At 36.7% G+C, this 25932-nt stretch overlaps 1 protein-coding gene across 1 annotated transcript in view; it reads left to right on the top strand.

The window, feature by feature from the left end:
• MYO9A (myosin IXA) overlaps positions 1-25932 on the top strand; it is a 232246-nt gene that overhangs the window by 185403 nt on the left and 20911 nt on the right. The window contains exons 32-39 of the mRNA XM_044665785.1: positions 1586-1633; positions 17183-17294; positions 19159-19220; positions 21550-21742; positions 22388-22516; positions 23110-23215; positions 24418-24549; positions 25205-25328. Coding sequence (XP_044521720.1) covers positions 1586-1633; positions 17183-17294; positions 19159-19220; positions 21550-21742; positions 22388-22516; positions 23110-23215; positions 24418-24549; positions 25205-25328 — 906 coding nt within the window. The remainder of the gene's footprint in view (positions 1-1585; positions 1634-17182; positions 17295-19158; positions 19221-21549; positions 21743-22387; positions 22517-23109; positions 23216-24417; positions 24550-25204; positions 25329-25932) is intronic.

Raw genomic sequence — 25932 nt, 5'->3', positions numbered from 1 at the left:
CTTAAAATAAAAAAAAAATTTAAAAAAAAAGAAAGTAATATATCCAGAATATTTGTTTCAGTTTCCCAAAGCATGCCTTGAGTGAATTAAAAAATGTGATGCCCAATCAACATAAAAAAGTATTTGAGGGGCAGCTGGGTAGCTCAGTGGAGTGAGAGTCAGGCCTAGAAGCAGGAGGTCCTGGGTTCAAATCTGGCCTCAGACACTTCCCAGCTGTGTGACCCTGGGCAAGTCACTTGACCCCCATTGCCCACCCTTACCAATCTTCCACCAAGGAACTAATACACAGAAGTTAAGGGTTTAAAAAAAAAAAAGTATTTGAGCACTGTTTCTGTGCCTTTTGCAAAACCATATTTGAAGATGATAACCTTTTTTCACCCACTGCCACATTTGTAAACTTCTTTGAGAAAAATTCCTCTTTGAGTTCAAAACCAGTAAAAAATTTTATTTGTAGATTAATTCATAGACAAGGTATAGTACACATAGATGAAGAGACTTATATAACACAGTATTTTTTCTCTTAACTTTTGTTCAGAAAACCAGTACTAAATTCAATGCTCATGTGTACAAATTAAATCAGCTTAGGTATCTGGTAAGAGCTCTTTCTTTATTCCTTTTCATTGTTGTTCATTTTTATTTTTAATCAAACTAGCTTATGTTGCTTAATTTGGTAAATTGTTTTAAATCCTTTTTGGAAGTAGTTGGACTGTAAATCATAAGTAAATGACCCTTTGAGAGATTTTTCCTTTTGACTTCATTTAAGAGTATAATTATTCACTGGTGCAGAAAATTCTTCACTTTATAAAAAAAGTTGTTTAGAAATTTCAGTATTTGTTAGAGATGCTAGGGAGACCTTCCCAGTTGTGCTCTTATTGGAAAGGAATAACTCATCTATAAAAGAGAGATGTTTTGTATTATAAATGAAAGCTATAAGCATTGGAGAATTTTAGATTTAATGTCAAATGTAGTATAGTACAATAGAAAGAACACTGGCTTTGGAGTCAGAGAATCTATAATGAATATTTATTCCCTAGGTGACCACTTTACTGCCCTCAGACTTATTTTCATCATCCCTAAAATGAGGATTTGGACTTGATAGACTCTGAGGTGTCCCTTTCAGCTCTTGATCCATGATCCTTTATATTATCCACTGAGACATGGTTTCTAGACAGAATTAAAGTTTTGCAAAGAAAAACCACTAATCCATGGTTGTTATGAGTACCTTTTATTTTTTTAATAATACTCAATAATAATAATAGTGTTTTTTTTTAAACCCTTGTACTTCGGTATATTGTCTCATAGGTGGAAGATTGGTAAGGGTGGGCAATGGGGGTCAAGTGACTTGCCCAGGGTCACACAGCTGGGAAGTGGCTGAGGCCGGGTTTGAACCTAAGACCTCCTGTCTCTAGGCCTGACTCTCACTCCACTGAGCTACCCAGCTGCCCCAATAATAATAGTTTTAAAAGTTGTCTGATAAGGTTCTTCAAATGTATGCCATGTGTAAATCCAAGTACTGTATTTGCAAAGAAAGATTTTGATTTTTTTTTTTTTTTTTGGTTGTGTCATTAGCCTATTTCTTTTCTAGGTGCCAAAAACAGAAAGGAAAAAGAGAAGGAAAAAAGAAACTGATTTTGTAAGTTAACATCTATATATTCTAGTGTATTGTGGAACAATATTTTATAAATTTAGTTTTTAAGACTTTGATATGCCATTATACTTCAGCTGATATGGTTAGAAATGGGTAGTCTGGTAATTTGAAATTAATCATTTGTATTTGTAGTTGTGAAAATACATGATAAAGACTTTCCTCAGTTTAATTATTTTAATTGTTTTTACCTTGAACATGCTAATTTATAAGACAGAGCTGTTTCTCAGAAAAAGCTACAAAATTAGGGACCATACCCATTCTGATGTTTTAGAGCTTAGATATTTTCTCAGTTGAAACAGAAAAAAGACTTAGTGTATAACATCTGAACTTTTTATCCTGATGTAGGAATTTTTTAAGCACTCAAAATGGTAAATTCTGCCAGTGGTCATATATTTTTTTAATCTGGAAGGTCAATTTTTTTCAAATTATAGTATCAAGAAATATTAAACATAGAGATTATATACAAGAACAGCTTTGTAACATATGACCAGTGATAAAATGGCAAGATTTATAGCTGTGTATAATATATAGATAAAGTCTGAATTTTGAAGAATGTAGTTTCGAATTTCCCTACACTATTTACTATGAAATGTTAGTTCACATTAAGTGACCTTTTTACTGGTACCAGTTATTTTCAGGTAAGGAAGAAATCTTGCAAACTGGAATTCTACACTTTGAAACTACATTCTTCAAATTCAGGCTTTATCTATATATTATACACAGCTATAAATCTTGCCATTTTATCACTGGTCATATGTTACAAAGCTGTTCTTGTATATAATCTCTCTGTTTAATATTTCTTGATACTATAATTTGGGAAAAAATTGAATTTTCACAAAAACCCAGTGAAGACAATGCCAAAAAATCTCTTAGCACGTGATAGAAACCCCATATATATGGGAAGACATGAGCAGGTGTCATACAAAATAGTTTGCTGTGGATACAATGAATCCCTGCACATGGAACAGGTCACAGATCCATTGAAGTATGTTATTATTAAAAATGATGAGGGCCGAGATCAAAAGGGAGAATAGTATTTTAATAAAAGCCATGCTGATAGAGATAAACTGACCACGTGCCTGTAAGAAACCTATTCCAAACTCACCTCAGCCATTTACCTTCCTCTCTCCTCGAGCTCAGGTAACTAAAGAGGAAGTTCCAAGTCACTTCCCCCTAATTTCAAACAGTCCCTCACCTTGAATACGTCATCCAAAACAGGAAACCCATTAGGGATCACGGGAAATGTAGTTCCAAGAATCCCAAGTGATTTTAAATGACACATAACCCCCCCTGAGGTCCGTTGAAAAAGACTGGTCTTTTTCAGTGGATCTTAAACCAAAAGAAAAGAGGACAAAAGCTAGCCGCGTTGACAAAAGCCAATTTTGGGGCAGTACCCCACTGGCATAAGAGTGTCCATTCAAAATAAATGCATTCAATTCATTCAACCCCCATAGTTCAGATCAACTGCACCCCAAAGTTCAAATTTGGGTCTTCATGATCCAGTGAAGGCTCTTCAGGCATCTTTTGGTGCCTTCACCAAACAGGTTTGTCATCTGGATTCTGGGGAGATGGCAAAATCCTTATCCTGAAATTACTCTCAAAGAATTTAAACTTTACATTATAGATTATAAAACATACATTTCCTTCTGAGAATTAATATTACCCCCCTGAGTTTACTTCGAAAGGAGTAAAAATTTGACTTGCAATATAGATTATAGTTCAGACATTATGATTATAAAAACTTAACATACATCCCCCTGAGGAAAATTTTAAATGACACATAACTCCCCTGAAAAGGTCAGCCAAGGATGCGTGGCTAAGTGAGTCACAGGGGTGCATGAAATCAATTGGCAAAAGAAATAATAAAAAAATAAAAAGAATAAAATTCAAAAAAAAAAGAGAAAAAATTAACTTGTGAATGAAATGTAAAATGTGCAAAAAAAATGTAAGGAAAATAAACTTAGGCCTTTGGACCAAGGCCTAATTAAATTGATTTCAGCAGTTTGCAATTACCCATCTAAAGCCAGGACTACAGAAAAATTGCCATTTACTCTCTCTCTCTCTATATATATATATAGATATACATATATATATAGGAATAAGGGAAATGCCTTTCTTTGATCCGATTTTTCCCTGCACCTTCTCAGGGAATGAGCCATTAAATGATAGCCAATCTTAGGTGCTTCACTAGGAATTTAAGTTGAGGGGACCCACGTCCTCTAAAGTTTTAGAAAAGACTGGGACTCCAGGACTCAAACCCCAATTTTCAAGCCCTTCAAGTATTGGCATAGAAGGCCTGCAATTCATGCAGATTCTTTCAGTCAAGTCTCTGACCATGTGGCTCAGCACTTCTCCTGGAATCAGAGAGGCATTAAATCACAATCCCATAGTCTCAGGCTCAGGCTCAGGTATTTGCATTGAGCTTATTTCGCTGTAGAATAAAAAAAATTAAAAAAAAAAAAGGATAAATAATGATTATATATGTACTTCCAGTACAAGATGAGAAAAAGGAAAAACCAATTGCTCTATAAAAAAAATGTTTTAAAAAATCAAAAATATATATACAGCTTAGAACGAGAAGGGTTTGGTACCCAAAAATGAGATTTTCTGTGAGAGAAAGTGGGTTTTACAAAATAGCAGATTCACAATGCACATTCAAATAGAGTACCATATTTCTAATAACACATTTTAAAACAATAAACAATGATGTTCAAAAAATCATATGCTTGTTACAATTTTTAAATCTTGGTTAAGAGTTTCTCACAAACTGTGTTACTGCTTCCATATAAAAACCTGATATTAAAAAAAAAACCTGGTCTAAATTATCCTCAAGATTTCTAGACCCTTCTGATAAAAGAGGCTAAAACATAGACTAATATATAAAAAATATATATATAAGACAACAATTCTTCACAATAAAATATATAAAGCTTATCCTTTAAGACCACAATTCTTTAAAATAAATACATAAAAATCTTATCATTTATACAGAAGGGTACTAAGCATCTAAAGTAAATTTTTAAAAGACCTCTCATAAAATTACAATTTAAATCTCAAGGCAGGCACCAAACTCTCCAAAGTAGAACAAAATTAAGGCAATTTATAACTTTTAAAATGTGTAACTTTCAAATGGTACGAGAACATAACGTTGTTGATTACAGTAAAAATGAAACCTGAAATAAATTAGGAAATATAATATGAGTATCAGATAACAAGCTGGTCAAAACCTCTTACCAGTTCTAATATTTTTTTTTCATTATTTGGGAGTTACAATAAAATCATAAACAGAATTAATCTAGCAGCCACAAACTACATTAACTTAAAATGATTCAGTGCAACAGGAAAATCAACGAAATAAGCAAGATTAATTTACAAAACTAATTAGCAAAATACAGTAAGATACAGTCTCTCCAAAACAGAAATAAAACTCATTCAGTTCCGAGGTTTAAAAGTTCACCCCTTGTTCAATTTAAGGTTCTTTTGATTGAGTTCTGCTGAGTGTAAGGAGTTTTTTTGTTTTGTTTTGTTTTGTTTTTGTTTTTTATAATCAGTCTTTGCTCTCAGTTCAAAGTTCTGAGCAGGTATGGGGGTGAATAGGCCATGGGCCCGAATAAGGGTAAACGCTAGGTCCGCTTGGTGTCGGGTCATGGGCTCAGGGCTAGAGAAAAACTTAAAGTCAGTTTTGTAGAAAATCCCATGTGTAGAGCTTGTGGGGGTGGGGGTTGCCTAAATTAGGTCTTTAGAGAAACACGTGGAAGGCTAGAAATAGGGAGAAAGGGGAATATACTACCAAAATCTTTAGCGGCAGAGCTGAAGAAGTCTCTGAAGATCGATATCTTGGCAAAGGCAGCAGCCGGAGGTCATCGATGTTGGGGCTGGGGGGGGGGGGGGGGGCGGGGTGTTCTGGAACTAGCAGGATTAGCAGCACCAGCGGCAAGATCAGAGAAGTGGTCCTGGACGCTTGCAGGCTTGCAGCAGGGCAGGAATGGAGATCAAGTCAGGAGTCAGGAGATCGGGGGCAGAGACACACTGGCTGGGCTCTGGCATTTTAGTTTTAAAGCCAAAAGCCAGAATCTGCTGGCCTGACCTCCCAAGGTGGTTTGGGCTGGACTGGCTGGCTGAGTCCCCCCGGAGGTAAAAACGTGCTGTTGCTTTCAGCAAAAGCATGGCAAGGAAAGTCACTTTCCTTTTTAAAAAAAGTGCTCAAAAGAGCTGAGCCAGGCCAAAAAGAAAGCATGGCTATTGTTAGGCTATCTGGAAGATTGAGAGTTCAAATTTCGACCTTCTGGTTCGCCAAACTTTTATGATTAAAAATGATGAGAGCCGAGATCAAAAGGGAGAATAGTATTTTAATAAAAGCCATGCTGATAGAGATAAACTGACCACGTGCCTGTAAGAAACCTATTCCAACCTCACCTCAGCCATTTACCTTCCTCTCTCCTCGAGCTCAGGTAACTAAAGAGGAAGTTCCAAGTCACTTCCCCCTAATTTCAAACAGTCCCTCACCTTGAATACATCATCCAAAACCGGAAACCCATTAGGGATCACAGGAAATGTAGTTCCAAGTATCCCAAGTGATTTTAAATGACACAAGTATTAGATCTGGTGGGACATGAAAATAAGAGATCAGGATTTAGTGTGAAGGCGAGGAAAGCCAGAGTTGGGAAGATAGACCAGAAAGAGACAGAAGATCCCAATAGAGCAAAAAGTAGAGTTTGCATGAGTGGAGGAATTTGTGTTGAAAGAGTAAGATTTCTAAGTTCTAAAGTTGGATGTGGTACAATTTTGAGAGATTACAATATTTAAAGGACAATTGTTTTGGCATATGGATAAAGTAGAGGAGATAGGAAAAATTATTAGAATCGAGGAGGTTAAGGAATTATGCAATCAAGGTGTTAAGAGGGATTATGGGCATGAATATTAAAGTCCTTGAAAATTATCACAGGGATAAAAGACCATGAGACAGATATTTAAATCTTTTTAACAGTTGAGAAAAATACCTGAAGAATGGCATACAAACAGATTGAAAAGTCCTCAGAAGAAATGCCTGAATGATATTAGGAAGTATCAGTGGGGAATAAAGACTACTCCCCATCTTGCTCTGTGAGTTGGGGGTGTGGGGGAAGGAAGTAGTGAGAGTAGTGATTCTGAGTGCAGAGAATTGTAAGAGATTTAGCTTCAGAGAAGAGCCAAGTTTTAAATCAAAGCAAAACGGATGTTAGTTGAAAAGTGTGAGGATAGAAGAAAGACTTTATAAAGGTGATGTTTTAAATAATTTGGGCCCTGAAATAGTTGGATACTGTAATATCAAGTTCTGGAGAACAGGATGAGTGACAGCCAACAGTTTAGAACTTGGAACTTACCCAGATGCCATGAACCAAGGGGCAAAAGGCAGTTGCTGCCAGCACTATAAAAAGGCAGAAGCTGAATCAAATGGTCTCTCAGTTGTGAGAAAGGGACCCTGGGTGGTGGGTGGGTAGGCCAAGCAACCTGCTCAAATTAATCTGTATCCTGTTTTCATTGATTACCACATCATCAACTACTGAATAGAGCTGTAAGATGTATGCCAACTACCTGATTATTGTTATGATTAAAAATGATGAGGGCCGAGATCAAGAGGAAGAATAGTATTTTAATAAAAGCCATGCTGATAGAGATAAACTGACCACGCGCCTGTAAAAAAAAAAAAAAAAAAAAAAAAAACCTATTCCAACCTCACCTCAGCCATTTACCTTCTTCTCTCCTCCAGCTCAGGTAACTAAAGAGGAAGTTCCAAGTCACTACCCCATTCTTAAAACACTCCCTCACCTTTAATATGTCATCCAAAACAGGAAACCCGTTGGACCATGGGAAATGTAGTTTTAAGGATCCCCACAGGTCCACAGAAGTTTGTCAAACACTATATTGAGGTTCAATCCTTCCAAATAGAACCCCAGGTGATTTTAACTAACACATTATCAAAAACATCATCAAATTCACACTGTCTGTTCAGGGCCAAGGTGCCACCCTGACCAGGGCCAAAGAGGGAGAGGAACCTCTCCAGCCACCACCTGATTATGAATTGACCATCCAATTTGATCATCTGTAGTCTAGCATAGATTCCCAACATCTTCTTCCTCAACCTTGATCCTTCCCCTGAGTTTATTATAATTAAATTCTTAAAACTTATTTTGGTGAAGGCTGTCATTATCTTAAAGATCAGCCTATTTTTGCTTCTAAAGGGAAAAGGGAATACTTTAGTTAAGTCACAGTCATTTGCATTATCCAATTATTATCAACATCTATCCTCATTAACATCTATCCATTAACTCAACCCCAAGACAAGTAACCAGAGAAGCTGTGTGATTTAGTTCACAGCTTTTCTCTTAGTCACTTTCCTGGGCACTGTAGGTGGGAACTGGTGGTTAACTGAACTACAGATATTTATGGGACTTGGTGTTCACTTAGGCTTCCCATCCTTACTCAGCTTAGGTTCTTATACCACCTGAGGACCTTGGGCCATCTCTCTATCAGGCCCAATCCAGAAGCATCATACCGCCCATAACAATACTGAAGGGAAATCCATTTCAGGCATGGGGATGGCATCAGTAAAGGCACATAGAAGGGGGGAGACAAGACGTTGAGATAGTGGTTGTAGCCTTCAGGAAGAGAAACAGCATCATTAGGTAAGGCCGAAGTAGAGTGAAAGATTATAGAGGGCCTGGAAGAAGAGCAATCATCATCATGATCACCATGAACATTTAACTAGCACTTTAAAGTTTGTAAATCACTTTACATACTATCTCATTTGATGCTCACCACTGCTATAGGAAGGAGGGGCTATTATTACTTCAATTTCATAGATTAAGTCTCTTGCCCCAGGTCACACTGCTAGTAAATGTCTGAGGCTGGATTTGGGCTCCAGTCTTCCTGATTCCAGGCCCAGTGCTTTACCTCGACAGACACTTTCTCAGGCAGGCAATGAGTAGCCACTGAAAGTTTTTCAGCAGAGGAATGCCATGTTCATAACGTTGCATTAGCAAAATTATTCAAGTGGAAGGCAGTAATAGAAGAGATTATTTAAGAGGCTGTTATCACATTATCCTGGTGAAAGATGATGATTGTGGCAAAAACTAGGCAGAGTAGTAACAATGAGATAGCTTTAAATTTTTTTTGTTTGTTTTATTTTGGTTTTTAGGAAATAAAATTCCACTTTAGACATTATTAAAGAAGCTAACAAGGAGTTGGAAATGTGGTATTGGAGCAGAGGGAATGGTTATGACTAGAGATCATTATTTGAGAGTCATCTGCATTAGATTGGGAAGAAAGGAGCTTGCTAAGAGAGAAAGCACAGAGAAGCAACAGAGGGTGAAGGACAGAGTATATAGTGACCCCAGAGTAGTCAGAATGTCTTTTGTATAGTGGCCCAGACACACCTGTAGTTGATCCCTGCTATATAACTTTTTTATCAGTGGCTTTGATAAAGGCATAAAATAGCATACTAATCAAATTTTCTAGTAACGCAAAGCTAAAAAGGAATACTGACTCATTGGATGAAGAGTCAGAATTAAAAAAAAAAATTCCTCTGGCTAGAAAATTAGGCCAAATTGAGAAAGATTCAATTAAATAAGGATAATGAAGTTTTCAAGGGTTTGAGTGACTAGCCTCATAAGTATAGAAAGAGAGAGGCAAATTTAGTCATTCATCTGAAAAAGGATTTGAGAGTTTTGGTGGCTTGGAAAGAAAAGTTGTGCAAGAAGAGCCAACAATTTGCCTGTTTTAGGCTGTTAAGATTGGTACCATGTCCAGCACAAAGGAGGCATATGGGTAGTTACAGACCATGTTTTAGTAAGTCATATATCCGTTTTTGAAGCTTGTGTTGCTAAATTTCTACTGGTCCACTTTCCAGTTTTTCCAGTAGTTTTTGTTGAATAGTGAATTCTTGTCCAAATAGCTGCAATCTTTGGATTTATCAAACACAAAGCCACTGTATTTGTGTGTAAATGGAATTAGCTCTAGCCCATTCATAGTCAAAACTCTACTTACCCTTGATGATATCATCCCCACCTCCCTTAGTAGGGAGGGGAGATGAGTTACCCACAATGAACAATAAGTAACAAATCAAGAACAAGGGACTGCCCTTTGGGCAGTCCAAATCAGTGTAGAGGCTGCCATTTGTCCACTTGAATTAGAGGTGGGCCCACAGGAAGTGACAAGAGACACTATCTCTTCAAGTATTTGGTTACTTCCTGTTGGGGCAGTTCCAGCTTTGAACTTGGATCTCCTCTGAGTCCTCAGGCTGCTTCCACTCTGAATGGTCATGTGGGTAAGTTAGGCTGACTTTCTTGGCCTACCTTGGCGTTTTCAAACTCTACCTTAAGTAGACCTCTTGCCTCTCTGATTGCTAAAGTCTTGTGGCTTGTAGTTTAGTTTAATTAGCCTTTTAACCTTCTCTCTCTGTCCTGGCCTCTGCAGGCCTGGACTAGCCTCTCCTCTCTCTATTTCCCTACCTTTTACCTTCCTAATTGTAAATAAACTACCTTAAACCCAATCCTGACTTGGGTCTATTTAATTATGGAATCAATCTGAATTATTGATTCCTGGAGGCCACACTTTAAATATATATCTATAAAAATACCTAAAATCTCCCTCTTACATTTGCTTCTGTATATTGTATACCTAATCTACTCTTATCTAATAAGATTACTGCCTTGTAGTATAGTTTTGAGATCTTTCATTTCTAGGCCTCCTTTCTCAATTTGTTTTTTCATTAATTCTCTTTAAAGTCTTGACCTTTTGTTTCTCCAAATGAATTTTGTTAATATATTTTCTAGTTCCATGAAGAAAAAGTTTTATTAGTTTGATATGCAACTGAATAGGTAAATAATTTAGCTAGTATTGTCATTTTTACTTTATTAGCTTGGCCTATCCATGAGCAATTAATATTTCTCTATTTAGTTCCACTATTATTTATATACAGAATGTTTTATAATTGTGTGTTCCTTTAGTTCTGGTGTGTGTCATGGCAGGTAGACCCTTAAATATTTAGAGTTTTTGATAGTTACTCTAAGTGGAATTTCTCTTTCTTTTCCTATTCAATTTTGTTATTAATATACAGAAAAGCTGATGGGTTTATTTTATATCCTGCAACTTTGCTGAAATTGCTAATTGTTTCAACTTGTTTTTAGTTGACTTTAGGATGTTTATTTCCTCTTTGCCTTTTTTCTCAATTTCTTTTACTTGTCTTGTTGCTCTATCTTTTGTATGTCTAGCACTCTATTGAATAGTAACAGTGATAATGGCCAGAGTTATAAATCATTTATTTACCCATTTACAAATAATGCTGTCTCCTGCTTTTAGGAAGGTACTAATTTATTAAGGATAATCTTTTTGTTCTTGTGCTTCCTAGTGTTTTTAATAAGAACGGGTGTTATATGTTGTCAAAAAGCTTTTTTCCACATATATTGATATGATCATAAGATTTTTGTTGGTTTTGTTATTAACCTGGCACATTTGTATTTTCAAGCCATTCCTGATATTGAACCAGCTATTACTGTATGGCTTTTAAAACACTTCATAACCTGACCCCTTTCTACCTTTCCCATTTACAACTACTCCTCTACACGTGAGCTTCTTGATGTTCTTCAAATACAAGACTCTGTGCCTTTTCCCTGTCAGTCCCTCATGCCTGGGATGATTTTTCTCACCTTTGTCTCTTGACCTTCTTAGGTTCCTTTAAGATTCAGCATTCTGCTTTCTTTAAGAGATCTTTTCTGAATCCCCTCTCTGCTAGTTCCTGTCTTCTAAGGTGATTTCTCATTTGCCTTTTATATCTATATCCTTATCTTGTGGATATATAGTTATTTGCATGCTGTTTCTCAGGTTAAAATGAGATCTCCTCTCTTGTTTTTGCCTTTCTTAGTTAACCCTGATGCTTAGCATAATAGCTGGTCTATAATAAGTATGCATAACAAATCATAAATACTTAATAAATGCTTACTGACTGATTTTAAAAGACTTTTGTAATAATCTAGATATGAAGAGATGAAGGTTTTAATTAGAACTGCCTCAGGGTTCATGGAAAGAAAAGTATGGATTAATAAAATAGCAACTAATAGAATTTGAGGTTGATAAAGAGGTAAGACAGTAAGATAAGACAGTTTTCACACTAGCATGGATTTCTGAAATGTATTTATAAGATAGGTAGACAACCTCTAGCCACATCCAACCCCTCAAGTTAATTTTAAATGAACCATAAACATTTTCCAAAATTAAATGTCTGATTACCTTTCTCTACTGTTAAAACCTATTAATGATTCTAGTTGTAAAGATAGAATATTTTGTTACTTAAAGAAAGAAATAGCCTAAGATTTATCTTATGGGACTATTACTAAATGAAAGAATATCACTTTCTTTCTAAAAGTTAAAAAGATCAGTAACTAACAAGAAAGAAGCAGGATGAGTGTTTAAAGTCTAGGATAAATGTGTGCCCTGAACAAAACAATATCAGATACTGGAGTAAGGAGGGGGGGAAAAAAAACATGAAAACTCAACTAGCCGACCAGCAAAGTCAGAGGGGGCCTAACAGGGATGGAGAAGAGCATCTTTCAAAATTTAAGGATAAAGAATACAGTCCAAGTACAGAAAACCTGTATAATTTGAGAATCACTTTGTAAAGGAGTCCAAAACTTATAATTAGAAGTTCTTCAAATACCAAAGCAGAAGAAATAATAGGGACTACTTGATTAAGGTGCAGTGGATATGCTAAAGGAAGAAAAAGATTTAATATCCACTAGGGAATGATTTTTGAAGCAGCTTCATCATATTAGAGGTCTGGATAAGGTAAGGTACGTTTGCAAGAATTAAGGAGGAAGAGATGATGGTCATTTCTTCTCCCATAGTCTTTTTTAGTAACACTTACCTTCTGCCTAAAAATCAATACTAATACTTGGTAATACTAATAATCAGTTACAAAGCAGAAGAATGGTAAGGATAGGCTGTTGGTGTTAAGTGACTTGTCCAGAGTTAACACAGCTACCCCATGATCTTCAATCATCTTATAAAGTCTTCTCCATCTTGCTTGTATTCCTCTTTTTCTCTCTTTTTTGCCCTCAAATATCTTTCCTTTATTTGTAATGAGATAGTCTTGTCAGGAAGGACCTAATCTCTCCTTCCTAAGTTCCCACTCTACCTTGGCATTACCAGCTCTTCTCCAAGTTTTGGTGCTGCTCTGTTGCTGTTACTATTTCTCCAAAGTGTTTCCACATATCACAATTCTGTACTAACTACAATAAAGAAAAAAATTTTCTCTGTTTATTGAAGATTTTCAAAAAGAATTAGTATCTGTTAAGCATAGGGAAAGTCAGATTTAAAAAACCCATAGAAATGGGTGTGTTTTCAACTACATTCTAGCATCAGATTAAATCTACTAGTATAGTTTACTACTCTTCTTTACTGATTACATCTTATCTCACCTCAGTTCTCTCTGAGGAGCCTAACCATAAATTCACTCTTTTCAAGCAATAGGTTTCCTTTTTAAGCTTTCTTTAACTTTCTTCCTTTCTCTTGCCCTCTCTTTCAGTAATGGAAAGAAAGGATGGCTTTGGAACTCTGGACCCTCACTAGTTCTGATACCACTACTTTTCTTAACTACTTATCAGATCATACTTCATTACTCAATACCAGCCTTCTTACCCTTTATGAATAGGAAGTGGTCATTCTCTTAAACTTTCTCATATTCTTTACCTTGGATCGATCTCTCTTTTCCTCATTACTAGATAAAATATGGAACATAAATATATGAGGATGACACAGTGGGTATAGTACTGGGCCTGAAGTTAAGAAAACCTGAGTTCAGTTCCTAGCCTCAGATGCTAGATGACCTGGGGCAAGTCATTTAATCCTGTTTGCCTCACTTTCCTCATTTATAAAATGCAGATAACAGTAGTGCCTACCTCCCAGAGTTGGTGAAAGCATCAAATAATTATAAAGAGCTTAATACACCCTATTATCAACTGTTAATATTATTATTTTAATTATTTCATCTTAATCTTTAAAGGGGATGAACATATTTTACATGTCTGTTTATACTTCAGTACTAAAGGGATTTCTAATTTCATCAGTGTGTCTTGTCCTTAGATTCAAATTTGAGCCATTCAGTGCTTTAGTAGACTGTTTTTAGGACTGCTGTGGCCAAAAAATTATTTATCTATTAGTTGACTCGGATGATTAATTTCTTTTTTTTAAATCCTTATCTTCTGTCTTGGAGTCAATACTGTGTATTGGCTCCAAGGCAGAAGAGTGGTAAGGGCTAGGCAATGGGGGTCAAGTGACTTGCCCAGGGTCACACGGCTGGGAAGTGTCTGAGGTCAGATTTGAACCTAGGACCTCCCGTCTCTAGGCCTGGCTCTCAATCCACTGAGCTACCCAGCTTCCCTCCCCCCCCCCCCCCATGATTAATTTTTTTAACTTTACTAGGCTGGTCCCCATGCAATAGACATATAGTCACTTATTGGGTGCATGCTCAAAGAATTTTTACTTTTTAGGATCTGCCATACACTTCTCTTGATTAATTTCCAAGGACCCAGGGTCACCTCCAAGTTGTACTTTTAAATGATTTCTATTTTGGGATAATTTGAGGGCAGAGGAGGAAGTAGTTTGAGTTACAAAATTGTAGAAAGAAGACTGCAGAAGCCAGTTCCTAATATTCATATAATACTTTATGGTTTACAAAATTCCTTACATACATTAATTCATCTGATCCTCACAACAACCCAGAAAGGCAGGTTCTATTATCTCCCTTCTACGGATGAGAAAACTGATACAGAGTTTAAGTGACTTGCCCTAAGGTCATTCATCTACGGAATGTATGAAGCTGGATTTGAACTCAGGTTTTTCTGACTCCAGACCCAGTGCTTTATCTATTTACTGTGAATCAAAGGTCATTTGATCTACTCTATTCTAAAAGAGGTACCCTTGGTGATATTCAGATACATGAAAGATCAACCACCATAAAGAACTCAAAGAGTAAAAATTGCTCCCACTAGATGATTAAAAGCCATTTACGACTTAGTAGATAAGTCTTAGGGAGATGGCTGGGTCTTACATAAAAGTTAAATGGCATGCTTAGGGTCGCCTAGCTAGACCCAAGCCCAGGATTCTATCCACTCTGACGGGACTGCCTCTATCATATCCTTGAGATATGATATCGCCTTCACTTAAGTACCTCCAATAATAGGGAATCTTCTATGCCTCCATATGATCTAGTCTACTTTTGGATAGCTCTCATTTTTAGGAATTGGTTTCCTATTCAAAATCTAACCTTCAAATTCTACATTTTACTTCTGATTCTTTCCTGTGTAGTTTTAACAAATCTAATCCCTATTCTCTATGAGAACTCTTCACTTTGCTCTTATGTCCCCATTAGGGGCCTCATCCCTTTCCATGCCCAGCATCATTAGGTGACCCTCCTGTGGAATCGTCTCCAGTCCCCTCATCATCCACTCAGTCTTCACTCTTGATCTACTCCAATTTGTGCATGTCATTCCTAAAATGCGGTGTCCAAACATAATATAGTATTCTCACTGGTAGTCTGATCAGAACAGAATATAACAGGATGACCTTCTCCTTTACTGTGAACACTAGACTTCTCTTAACATAGTCTGCATCTGTTAGTTTTTGCTTGTATCCTTCTATTAACTTTTATTCTAGAAAGCAGTGGTCCCTTAGAAGAAAAAAATTATCAACTTCTCCCTAATAATACATTTTTAGTGGTATAAATACTCTTGAGGAAGGGTAGCCTTGATTTTGAAGGCCCAAAAAGGTGAAACAAGCTGGCCAGAGTCTTATAAAAACATTCATGTAAGTTTCCAGGCTCCTTGCCCAGTGTTCATCCAGCTTTGTACTAGACAGTAGCTTCTTCATATTTGATATTTCAGACACAGAATCATGAGCTAAAAAAAAACCCAAATCTACCTCATTGTGGTATTCTAGCATTTATATAATCCCGCATAGGTCTAGGGATGGATTAAATGATCTGTTATGGTCTGCTTTGACTTAAGTTGAAGATGACAATAATAAAAACTGCCATGACAGTCTAGTTGAAAAAAATATGCAGATCAAAGTTAATGGCATCTTCAAAAAATTATTTATGTAATTTAGAGTGTTTTTCCATGGTTACATGATTCATATTCATATATTGGAATACAATTGTCAAAATATTTTTTTACATCCATGCTCCCCAGGTTAAGAATCCCTATTAATAGTTTGAACCAATTCATTGACAGCATAAATCCTGTCTTTTTAAGCACTTTATCAGGCACTGAGACACAGTTACCACTCATGTAATGAAAGAGTTTACATCCTAATTAAAGACAATACACATTAGGGAATGGAGACCAGGAAAGGGAGGTTAGGTCTGGAGAGTCACTGGTGTATAGAGCTGTCAACCTTTTCAAAAGAATAATACTAATGACTTGATTACTATGCTCAAAGGAAAAGGTATAAAGGAGAGGGTAAGGGGATGAAATACAAGTTCATATTTGATGACAGGCAAATAACTAGATGGCACCACTCAAGGTGTGTTATAGTGAGGATTCTTTTGTACATTGGATGGACTGTTTGGTCCCTAAGAACCTTTCCTCCAGGGAGAGTGAGATCAGGAAAGGCTTCCTATAAGAAGTGTGATTTGAACTGAGTCTTAAAAGAAAGCCAGGAAATCCAGGAAGCAGAAATGAGGAGCAAGTGCATTCTAGACATGGAGGAACAACCATTAAAAATAAAATGTTGGGAAATAGAACATTATGTGAATGAAGAACAGCAAGAAAACCAATGTTCCTGGATTATAGAGTATGAGAAAAGAAATAAGATTTTTAAAAATTGGAAATGTAGATAGAAGCTAGGTTTTGAAAAGTTTTAGTACAGAAGATTTTGTTTGATTCTGGAGATAATAGGAAGCCTTTGGAGATTATTGAAGAATCAAGAAATGGTGGCAGGTGACATGATCATTTTGAGTTGAATGGAGGCTAGATTGGAATGGGGAAAGATTTGAAGCAGGGAGACCTAACAGAAGACTGTTATAGTGGACTGGGTGAAAGGGGGCAAGGGCAATGTCAAAGGAGAATAGAAAACATATCCTCAAGGTGTTAACAACTTAACAAGTTTAGATGTGTGGGGTATCAAGGAAAGAATCAAGGATGATTCCAAAGGAGCAAAGAGCAGTACCTTAGGAGACATTGACACTTAGTGGGTCTAATAAGATGAGAATCCAGCAGAGGAGATTAAGACGGAGCAATCTAACAGGGAAGAAAAGCCAGGAAAGAACATCTGGAAAACCTAGCCAGGGGAGGTTATCCAAAAAAAGATGTGTCAAAGAGGTCAAGAAGGCTGAGGATTATGAAAGCCATTAGACAAGGTTAGTCCCAGGGAGGAGGTGAAGTAATGGCAACCGAAAGTTGCCCCAAAGGTACACAAACTAGACAAGACCTGAAGGTGAAGCCTCAATGAAGGTGTCCATCTCCCTTGTGGATTTGACTGAGGTGTTGTGTTTTGTCACAGATGGAAGAACATAATGGGCACATCTTTAAGGCCACCCAGTACAGTATCCCTACCTACTGTGAGTACTGTTCTTCCCTTATATGGATAATGGACAGAGCTTCTGTTTGCAAATGTAAGTGCCATTAATTTCTTTGGGATTTTCTTCTTAAAGTTTTTCTCTGTTCCTAAACTGCATTATTATTAATACATCCTATGCTTTGTAGAGATATCACCCTGCTTTCTCTAAGACTGATAGGTTCAGATGTGTTGAAAACCCTTCAAATATAGTTCCAACAAGTAATCTGAATCTGACTGATGCTCAGCCTATCCGTATCAGTTCAATAAATAAGCTGAAAAACTTATTGTATATTAGGTACTGGAGATATAAAAACACAATTAGACAACATAAGGTCCCTTAAAGAGCAACTGGAGGCAGACTCCTCTATTTTTTTGCATGTGCTATTATTATCCATTAGCAGTCAAGGAGCCCACACTCCCTGACATCTGAATATTTCACCCACTCTGGCCTAGAATTGAAAGCCTTAGGCATACAGTCACAAGAGCCATGTCAGGTGAATGTGCTGCCATGATGCTCCAAGGAGCCCACAGCCTGCCACATAACTTTTCTTCAGAAAGTCTCAATTCACCAAAAGGTTTACTCCCCTGTAGCTCATTTTAACAAGAGAGGCAGTGTGGCTAGAGAGCTAGCCTTTGGAGTCAGCAATAACTACTTCCAAACTCTACCTCTGAAACATATTAGCTATGTGTGATTCCAGGTAAGTCACTTAATCTCTCAACATCCCATGCAGAACTCTTTAAGTTAAAGATAAATTACCATTCTATAGCAATGACATTTCCACACTGAAGAAATCATAGTTCAGGGACCCTCCCCCCACCACCAATTTTGTCTTCTCATTTATAATTCCTTTCAGAATTTGAAATTAAAACACTAATTGATATTCTTCTATTATAATTTAATGAACTTGGGTTGATTTCTTGATTTCTAGACATAATTAATTTTCCTGTCTTTGTGAACCTCACAGTAGCATCCTCAGTTAAATATATACTTCATATTTTACTTAAACCCAAATAGAAAAATGTTAAAGGAATTCTTTTCTTTCCACTAACTCATTAGTTACTACTTCTGTTAGTCCATTAAATTTTAAAGCCTAAAACATTTAAAGGAAATACGTTTAAACAATGATGTGTAACCATTTGGTCTGGTCCTAGAAAAAATTAGACAACATTTTAATTTGTCATCTTCCTGATATTCCACTGGTCCTTCCTACCTCCCTCTGCCTGGAGACCATGTACATTTGAATCAGAATTGACCTGCCTCATATATATTTCCTTTTAAAAATTGGTTTTCTGATTTATAAAATCATCATAAACTAATCCATATTAGTATGAAAATGGAGACTAATGAGTTTGGAACAAGTGTTGTCCTTCCAAAAAAAATTTGTTTTTCAGCAGTGGCCACATAGAAATGATTCCAATATTGGGAATGTCAAATACTATGTAAAGGGAATGAGCACTAATTCTCAAGTCACATCGCCAAGTCTGACATGTACCCCTCCTGCTATGGTGGAAAGCCAAAGGAACCACTAATTTTAGAATATAATATAGAGCTTTGTCATAGTCTATGAATTTTATTTTGAGTTTGCTCAAAATTTAACTTCAATTCTATTTGCAAAATAGGCTAATAAATAGTTATAATAACAAAGCATCTCCTATATAAGGAATTCTTAACCTTTTTTTTTTGTACCATAGGCCATTCTCAAAATAATGTTAAGTACATTTTTAGAAAGCAGCAACAACTTGAGAGACTTCATGTTAAGAATTTCTGTTCTAAAAACTGTGGTAGATTATACCAGGCAACTATATAGGATTGTTTATGTGATATTTTAGACCATTCATTTTAATATAAAAAATTTCTGAGGAAAGCATCACTTGTAAGCAGGTTTTTCATAATTCTGCTTCTTGCTGTTATTTTTCAGTATGCAAGTATGCCTGCCACAAAAAGTGCTGCTTGAAAACCACAGCCAAGTGCTCTAAAAAGGTATGGAGCTATGCTTTATGATTCACTTAGTGGGACCTTTTGTCTTCCTTTGTAGGGATCACTCCAAGAAAACACTGGGCTGCCATTCTGGGTATGGTTCTGGGCTAGAGAGAGCTTCAGTAGATGGACTCTCTACCCTTAGCCTACAGTCTGATAGGAGCTAAATGTTAAATCTGAATATTCAGAAAATGGGATATGGCTAAAATGAGAATATGACAGATGGTGACAGAATTCACCATCATAGAAATGTATCTACCTTCCTATACTGCTTAGAGAATGTACCTCAAAACTAGAACCTAGACCCAGATAGCTACTAAATAGCATCACAGCTCGGTCCCTTGAGGTTTCATTTTGTGGAAGGAAACAAAGATATTTTTAAATTTTCAATTTTATGTTCAATTTCAAAGTCTATCTCACTTCTTCCTTCCTCTCCCCCTTTCAGAAAATAAGAAAAACAAAATCTATTACAAACATGTAAAGTTAAGCAAAACATATTTCCACATCAGCCATGTTCTAAAAATATATTTCTCAGTCTGTACTCGAGTGCATTATTTCTCCATCTGGAGTGAGTAGCATGTTTTATTCTCCCCATCCATCCTCCCTCCACCCACCCACCCCCCACCACCCCTGAATTATAATTGGTCATTATGCTGATCAAAGTTTAGCTAATATTATTGCAAGTAGATGAGTGATATAAATCCACTTATTTTTTTATTTGTTTGTTTGTTTATTTAGCATTTACCTTCTGTCTTGGAGTCAATACTGTGCATTGGCTCCAAGGCAGAAGAGTGGTAAGAGCCAGGCAGTGGGGGTTAAGTGACTTGCCCAGGGTCACACAGCTAGGAAGTGTCTGAAGTCAGATTTGAACCTAAGACCTCCCATCTCTAGGCCTGGCTCTCAATCCACCGAGCCACCCAGCTTGCCCCCATTACTATAAATTTAAAACATGATTTGTCTTTAGATGAAAGGAACCCTCGTTTTGCTTAATTTTCTAAGTTGCCAGTTCTTACTCATAATCTTATCATCTCTCATCATTATTTGTCAACTGAGTAGTAGACACATATCAGCAGTTAAAATGATACTGGATTCCTGCCAATCTTTATTGAATTGTGTGTGTTATACATATAGGTATGTTACAACTCATTTTTAGATTTCTAGACTATTTGTAAGTTAGGCAAGCAACACTTTCCCAAATAGAGTGAACCTTGATCTAGAGATTTTTTAAAATATGTTTAATTTTAAAAGATCTTCAGTTTCAAACAGTTAAGTTTTTTTAACCTTTTTTCCCTTAGAAACTCAATTTGAAAAATTTAGTAAGTCCTTGAGTTAATCTTTGTACTCGCACAAATCTTGTCTTGTTGTTGTTCAGATGAACTCATATGAACTGAACCATTACACTGAAAAACATATACACAATACGATTAAAAATAGAAATTCAACTTTAGCCAAAAAGATTAAACCAATGTCATCCAGCATTCCAGTGAAGAATGATGATTTAATTATAATAATTTTGGAATAGACATTATTGTTAGCTTTCTAAAAATGACTTATAAGGTAATTTTCACTTCCCACACCTATGTGTATTATCAAAGACTATGTGCATCTTTATATTAAAGGCATCGTCTTTACAGCTTTCCCATTGCCTTCCATTTTAACATTTACTATCAAATACTTAGTGCATATCTGCTATGTGCAACACTCTGTACTAGGTGCTATGGAAGAAAAAAGAGACTTTACAGTCTGAAGAAGACAAAACATAACATACGTGTGTGTATATATATATGTATACATACATATGTTTATATAACAATAATACAAAGAAAAATGTGAAAGTGTGGTTAAGTGAGCTAGAGTCCTTATAGGACATCCAGAAAAGGAAACCATCAAACGGGAAAAGCTCCATGAAGGAAGTAACATTTAAATGGTATGGGCAGATCAGGGGAGAACAAGGGAAAGGCTTTCCAAGAGACAAAAATAATGTGAGCAAAATCACAGAAGATAAACAGATGGGATTCATTTGGAAAAACAGAATGTGCATAGTTTGTGTTGCCCTCTGTCCTTGTAGAGTTACTTCACAGGAATAGAATGTATATCAGTAGTTGTCATGGTTTATGAGTACCCACAAGGGAAGGGAATTTTGGGTGTAAGCTGCCCCTTCAGTGCCTTGCACTTAGCAGAAGATTCATTCTACTGCTTGTAAACAACTCTAAACCAGAAGAAATCAGCTTCTCATCAGGAAATTGTCAGAACTCTATTTATTGAGAAATTAGAATTCATTTTAAATGTTTTTCTCAAATCTAAATGAATTTTAAAACTTTTTTCCACTTAGTATGATCCAGAACTTTCTTCTCGACAGTTTGGGGTTGAACTGTCTAGATTAACCAGTGAAGAACGAACTGTTCCACTAGTGGTAGAGAAACTAATAAACTACATTGAAATGCATGGATTATATACAGAGGGTATTTACCGAAAATCTGGCTCAACTAATAAAATCAAGGAGCTTCGCCAAGGTCTAGACACTGGTAAGATAGAATTGTGCTTTTCAAAACATAAACTAGAGAGAAAAACAAACAATGGGATGGGAGGCGGTGGGGGAGGAGAGGGATTATATTAAAATGGGTCACATTGTCTTTTTTCTAAGGCAATTTTCATTTAAAGTAGAATCATCTTAAACCACTCTATAGAAGTCTTTGAAAATTTAGAATATAATCATACAAGTAAGCAGGTACTTCATCTTAGTGACTAAAATAGAAACCAAGAACTAAACAACCTGGTGCAGTGAAAAGAGTGGGGAACTTTGGAGTCAGAAGAACTATTTTCAAGGCCTACATGTGGTATTCATTAGTTGTGGGACCTCAAGCTAGTCATTTGACTACTCTGAAACTCCATTTTCTTATCTAAAATGAAGGTATTGATGTAATACTATGTCACAAGCTTGTTATAAGATTTAAATAAAGGCATATATGCAAGATACTTTAAAATTTGAAACTTTATATACTTTAGAGTAAATAGTATCAACTGTCTATAATTTCCAACCTCACATTTACTGTAGATTTCTAATGTGCCCGTGAAAAAGTTATGATCCTCTTGCACTTCTGGTCTTTTTCATTAGTAAAATAAGAGACCAAGAATGGATAACTTGGTTTCTTCTTTCTCTCTTACAATAGATCTTGACAGTGTAAATCTAGATGACTACAACATTCATGTCATTGCCAGTGTGTTCAAACAATGGCTTCGAGATTTGCCTAATCCTCTCATGACCTTTGAACTCTACGAGGAATTTCTGAGAGCTATGGGTAAGCACACAGTACCAAAATACCAAGAAGACCAGTTACATGATGGCGTCCCACAGGACTCAGAATTAGGGTTTCAACCCTAATCTTGTGTATTTTAATCAAGTATGGAATTAAATTTGACATCAAAGTAAAAGAATAAAGAGAAAGTCTTACCCAAGGAATGCTTATATGGGGTATTAGGTATAGTTCTATATTTTCATTCATAATTGTACTTCATGTACTTATGTCCATGGTTTGTACCCAAAATTGTGTATAAGGAAGACCAGAGTGCTGACATTCCCTAGAGTGATGTGTTACAGTCTTTTTAAAATCCTCTGTCTTTGTCTCTGTCTGTCTGCCTCTCTCTTTCCCCCTCTCTCCCTCTCTCTTTTCCTCTCTCTCCCTCTCTCCCTTCCTCCTTCTCTTCCTTTCTCCTTCTTCTCTCTCATCTCTCAGAGAAGTGAAGATATTGAAAACTCACTTGCCTAACTTCTTGAGAATTGGTCTATGATAATATGAGGAATGGACCACCACTTTTTAACCTTATTTATCCAAGAGAAAAATAGAGTAGCAGATGCCATACTCATTCTTATTGGGTTCACTGTTTCTTTTAGGTCTGCAAGAAAGAAAGGAGACCATTCATGGTGTATATTCTGTGATTGATCAGCTATCCCGAACACATCTTAATACTCTAGAACGCCTTATCTTTCATCTGGTCAGGTAATTGCTCGGGCGGCGGGAGGGAGGGGAGATTTAGTAGTTTTCCTAGAATGCTTCTTAACTAATGAGAGCTCATACTTCAGTGTTTTAGGGTAAGAACACACCAATACATATTCATTAAAGTATCTCTTATTCTCTCTAGTGCAAGACAGCTAGAATTAGCTGCTCTAAGAAGAGTGTACCCTCTGACCAGGATGCTACTATAGGACATTGTTTTCTTGGGCAGTTAACAGTCTCTATCGTTGTAACTCACTTTTATCTGCCTCAAAGCAGCACGTCATGACTGACTAAATGTCCAAAGTTAGTAGCTTGGCCTGTTTAACTTCTGGGGTCAAAAGGATTCATGCATGTAACATTGCTATGTCTTACCTACTTACAGGCCAAGGTTCTAAGAATTGTCTGTGAATACAGCATATTCTGATTTTGTTTGGTGAATCCGTTTTTGATCCTAAAAATCTTAGAGGAATGTTATGATGAAACTTGCCAAATAGCCCAAAGAGCAGTGACATATGCCATAGTCTACTTTGGATGGCTGTGTATGCAACATGGGTTTCAGTGTCCTTATTTATTAAGTGAAAGCACTGAACTAAGGTGGTTTAAGAAGCCCCTTTTAAGCTCCAAAATTTATAACACTATTCATTCCAGAGGTAATGACCAGGGTGAGAGAAAAGCTGCAATGACCCTTTAAATTAATGCAGATATTCCCAGCTGTGTGACCCTGGACAAGTCACTTGACCCCCATTGCCCACCCTTACCACTCTTCCACCAAGGAGCCAATACACAGAAGTTAAGGGTTTAAAAAAAAAAAAAAAGATGTAAATTAATGCAGATACCCTTCTAGATTCTCTTAAACCAGTACCTTCCTATAAACAATCATAATAGTAATGATAGGTGCCTTTTACATGACACTTTAAGGTTTATAAAGGACTTCCATACATTATATAATTTAAGCCTCAGAAAACCTGATGTGAAGAGTTCTACATGTGTTACTAAACCCCATTTTATGGATGAGGAAACTGAAGCTCAGAGTAGCACAGCTCTCAAGAGGTTGAACTTGACCTCATTCCAGATCCAACCAGCATTCTTTCAGCAGGATGTCTCTCCATTGCTACTACTCTTTCTGTACCCAAACCTTTATACAGTGACATGGTGGTTATTCACTTTTCACTCTGGTCTTCTGGATGGTCTGTTCTGGTCTTTAGGATTGCACTACAGGAGGATACCAACCGCATGTCTGCTAATGCCTTAGCCATCGTATTTGCTCCCTGTATTCTCCGTTGTCCAGACACAATTGACCCACTACAGAGCGTGCAGGACATCAGCAAAACAACGACGTAAGAATTACTGCACCATACATTTACAAAAGCTCTGGGAACCACTCTGCGAGCCAAGTTCCTTACAATTATCTAAACTTAACATCATATATAGTGGGTGTTCTAACTACTCCAAGTAAATAAAAAACAAGGGCTACGCTCGTTTTGTGTTTTTGTACAACAGTATTAGAATACCTGAATTTTATTTTACTGCAGTTGAAAGAAGCTGGTTTGATTTCTTCATGTTCTCTTTCTTAGTACAGAGTCATTTCTATCAGCTGTTTTTCAGGAAACCTATCTTTGAAATGTGTCTCACTTGGGATTACATATGGTCCCAAATAATTTCTGATAGATCGTTCCTACTTTATATACCCTTTGCTTCCCTGAACCTGAAATATAAAGCCCTATGGCTCCAATTCTGGCCAAAGTTCAGAAAATGGTCTCAACTTTTCAGATTGCCCATCCTTGCCTTGACCCTTCCCAGGGAACAGCTGAAGAGTTCTTATGTTAACTTTTCTTAAACTCTTAGAGGAATTTTTTCTTCAGTTGAAACTATTAATAGACTCATTCCAAGCCCCTTCCTTGACCCTCACCTAAAACCAGGCCCAAGTCTTGCTTCACTCCAGCACAGCTGACCAAGAGCTTTGAGTTACTCTTTAATCTCTTCTTTTTCCAGCTGTGTGGAACTTATAGTTGTGGAACAGATGAACAAATATAAGGCCCGTCTCAAAGATATCAATAGCCTGGAGTTTGCTGAGAACAAGGCCAAGACCAGGCTGTCCCTGATCCGACGATCAATGGTAAGATGTAGAAGACATTGCAGTCTCGGGGATAGTTTTAGACATCATGAGCTCTCTCTGGAGTGAAATAGAGGGGTGTTCTCTGAATTCTCTTTAGTGAGCCATAAAATTAACAATACTTTTAAAAAAAAGTTATTGCCTTAAATGCCATGAAAACGTCTTAACTTTTCCTCTTGAGTTAGCTTTGTATAAAGTGGAGACTTGTATGTCAAAGTCTTGAGATAAAAAAAGGTGGGGGCTGTCAGTCATCTCTATTCTCTCTTCTCGTTTTTTGGAAAGCTATCCTACCTAAATGCTCTCTGTGCTTCCTTCCAACGTCTGATTCCAGGAGATGTTGCTTAGAGCACTTGCTCTTATTTTTTAAAGTAGCTTCTGAGACAATAGAAGTTTCTTTTACAATCTCGGTGCCTTGGCACACTGAGGAAGGTATCATGTATACTGGGATTAATTTTCTCTTTTTGTGTTATTCTTGTTAGATATCTGCCTCTAGGACCTCCTGTGGGGCACAGAAAATCCTATTCCCACCACTTAAATCTCAGACTCTTAAGAATCTAAAAAACTAACTGCCCCTCCCCTGGATTAAAATATCAAGCTTTTTCAACCA

The sequence above is a fragment of the Gracilinanus agilis genome, chromosome 2 (assembly GCF_016433145.1).
Source record: "Gracilinanus agilis isolate LMUSP501 chromosome 2, AgileGrace, whole genome shotgun sequence".
NCBI classification, from domain to species: Eukaryota; Metazoa; Chordata; class Mammalia; order Didelphimorphia; family Didelphidae; genus Gracilinanus; species Gracilinanus agilis.
The sequence above is the reverse complement of the archived record's forward strand: the minus strand, read 5'-3'. Positions and strand labels throughout refer to the sequence as shown.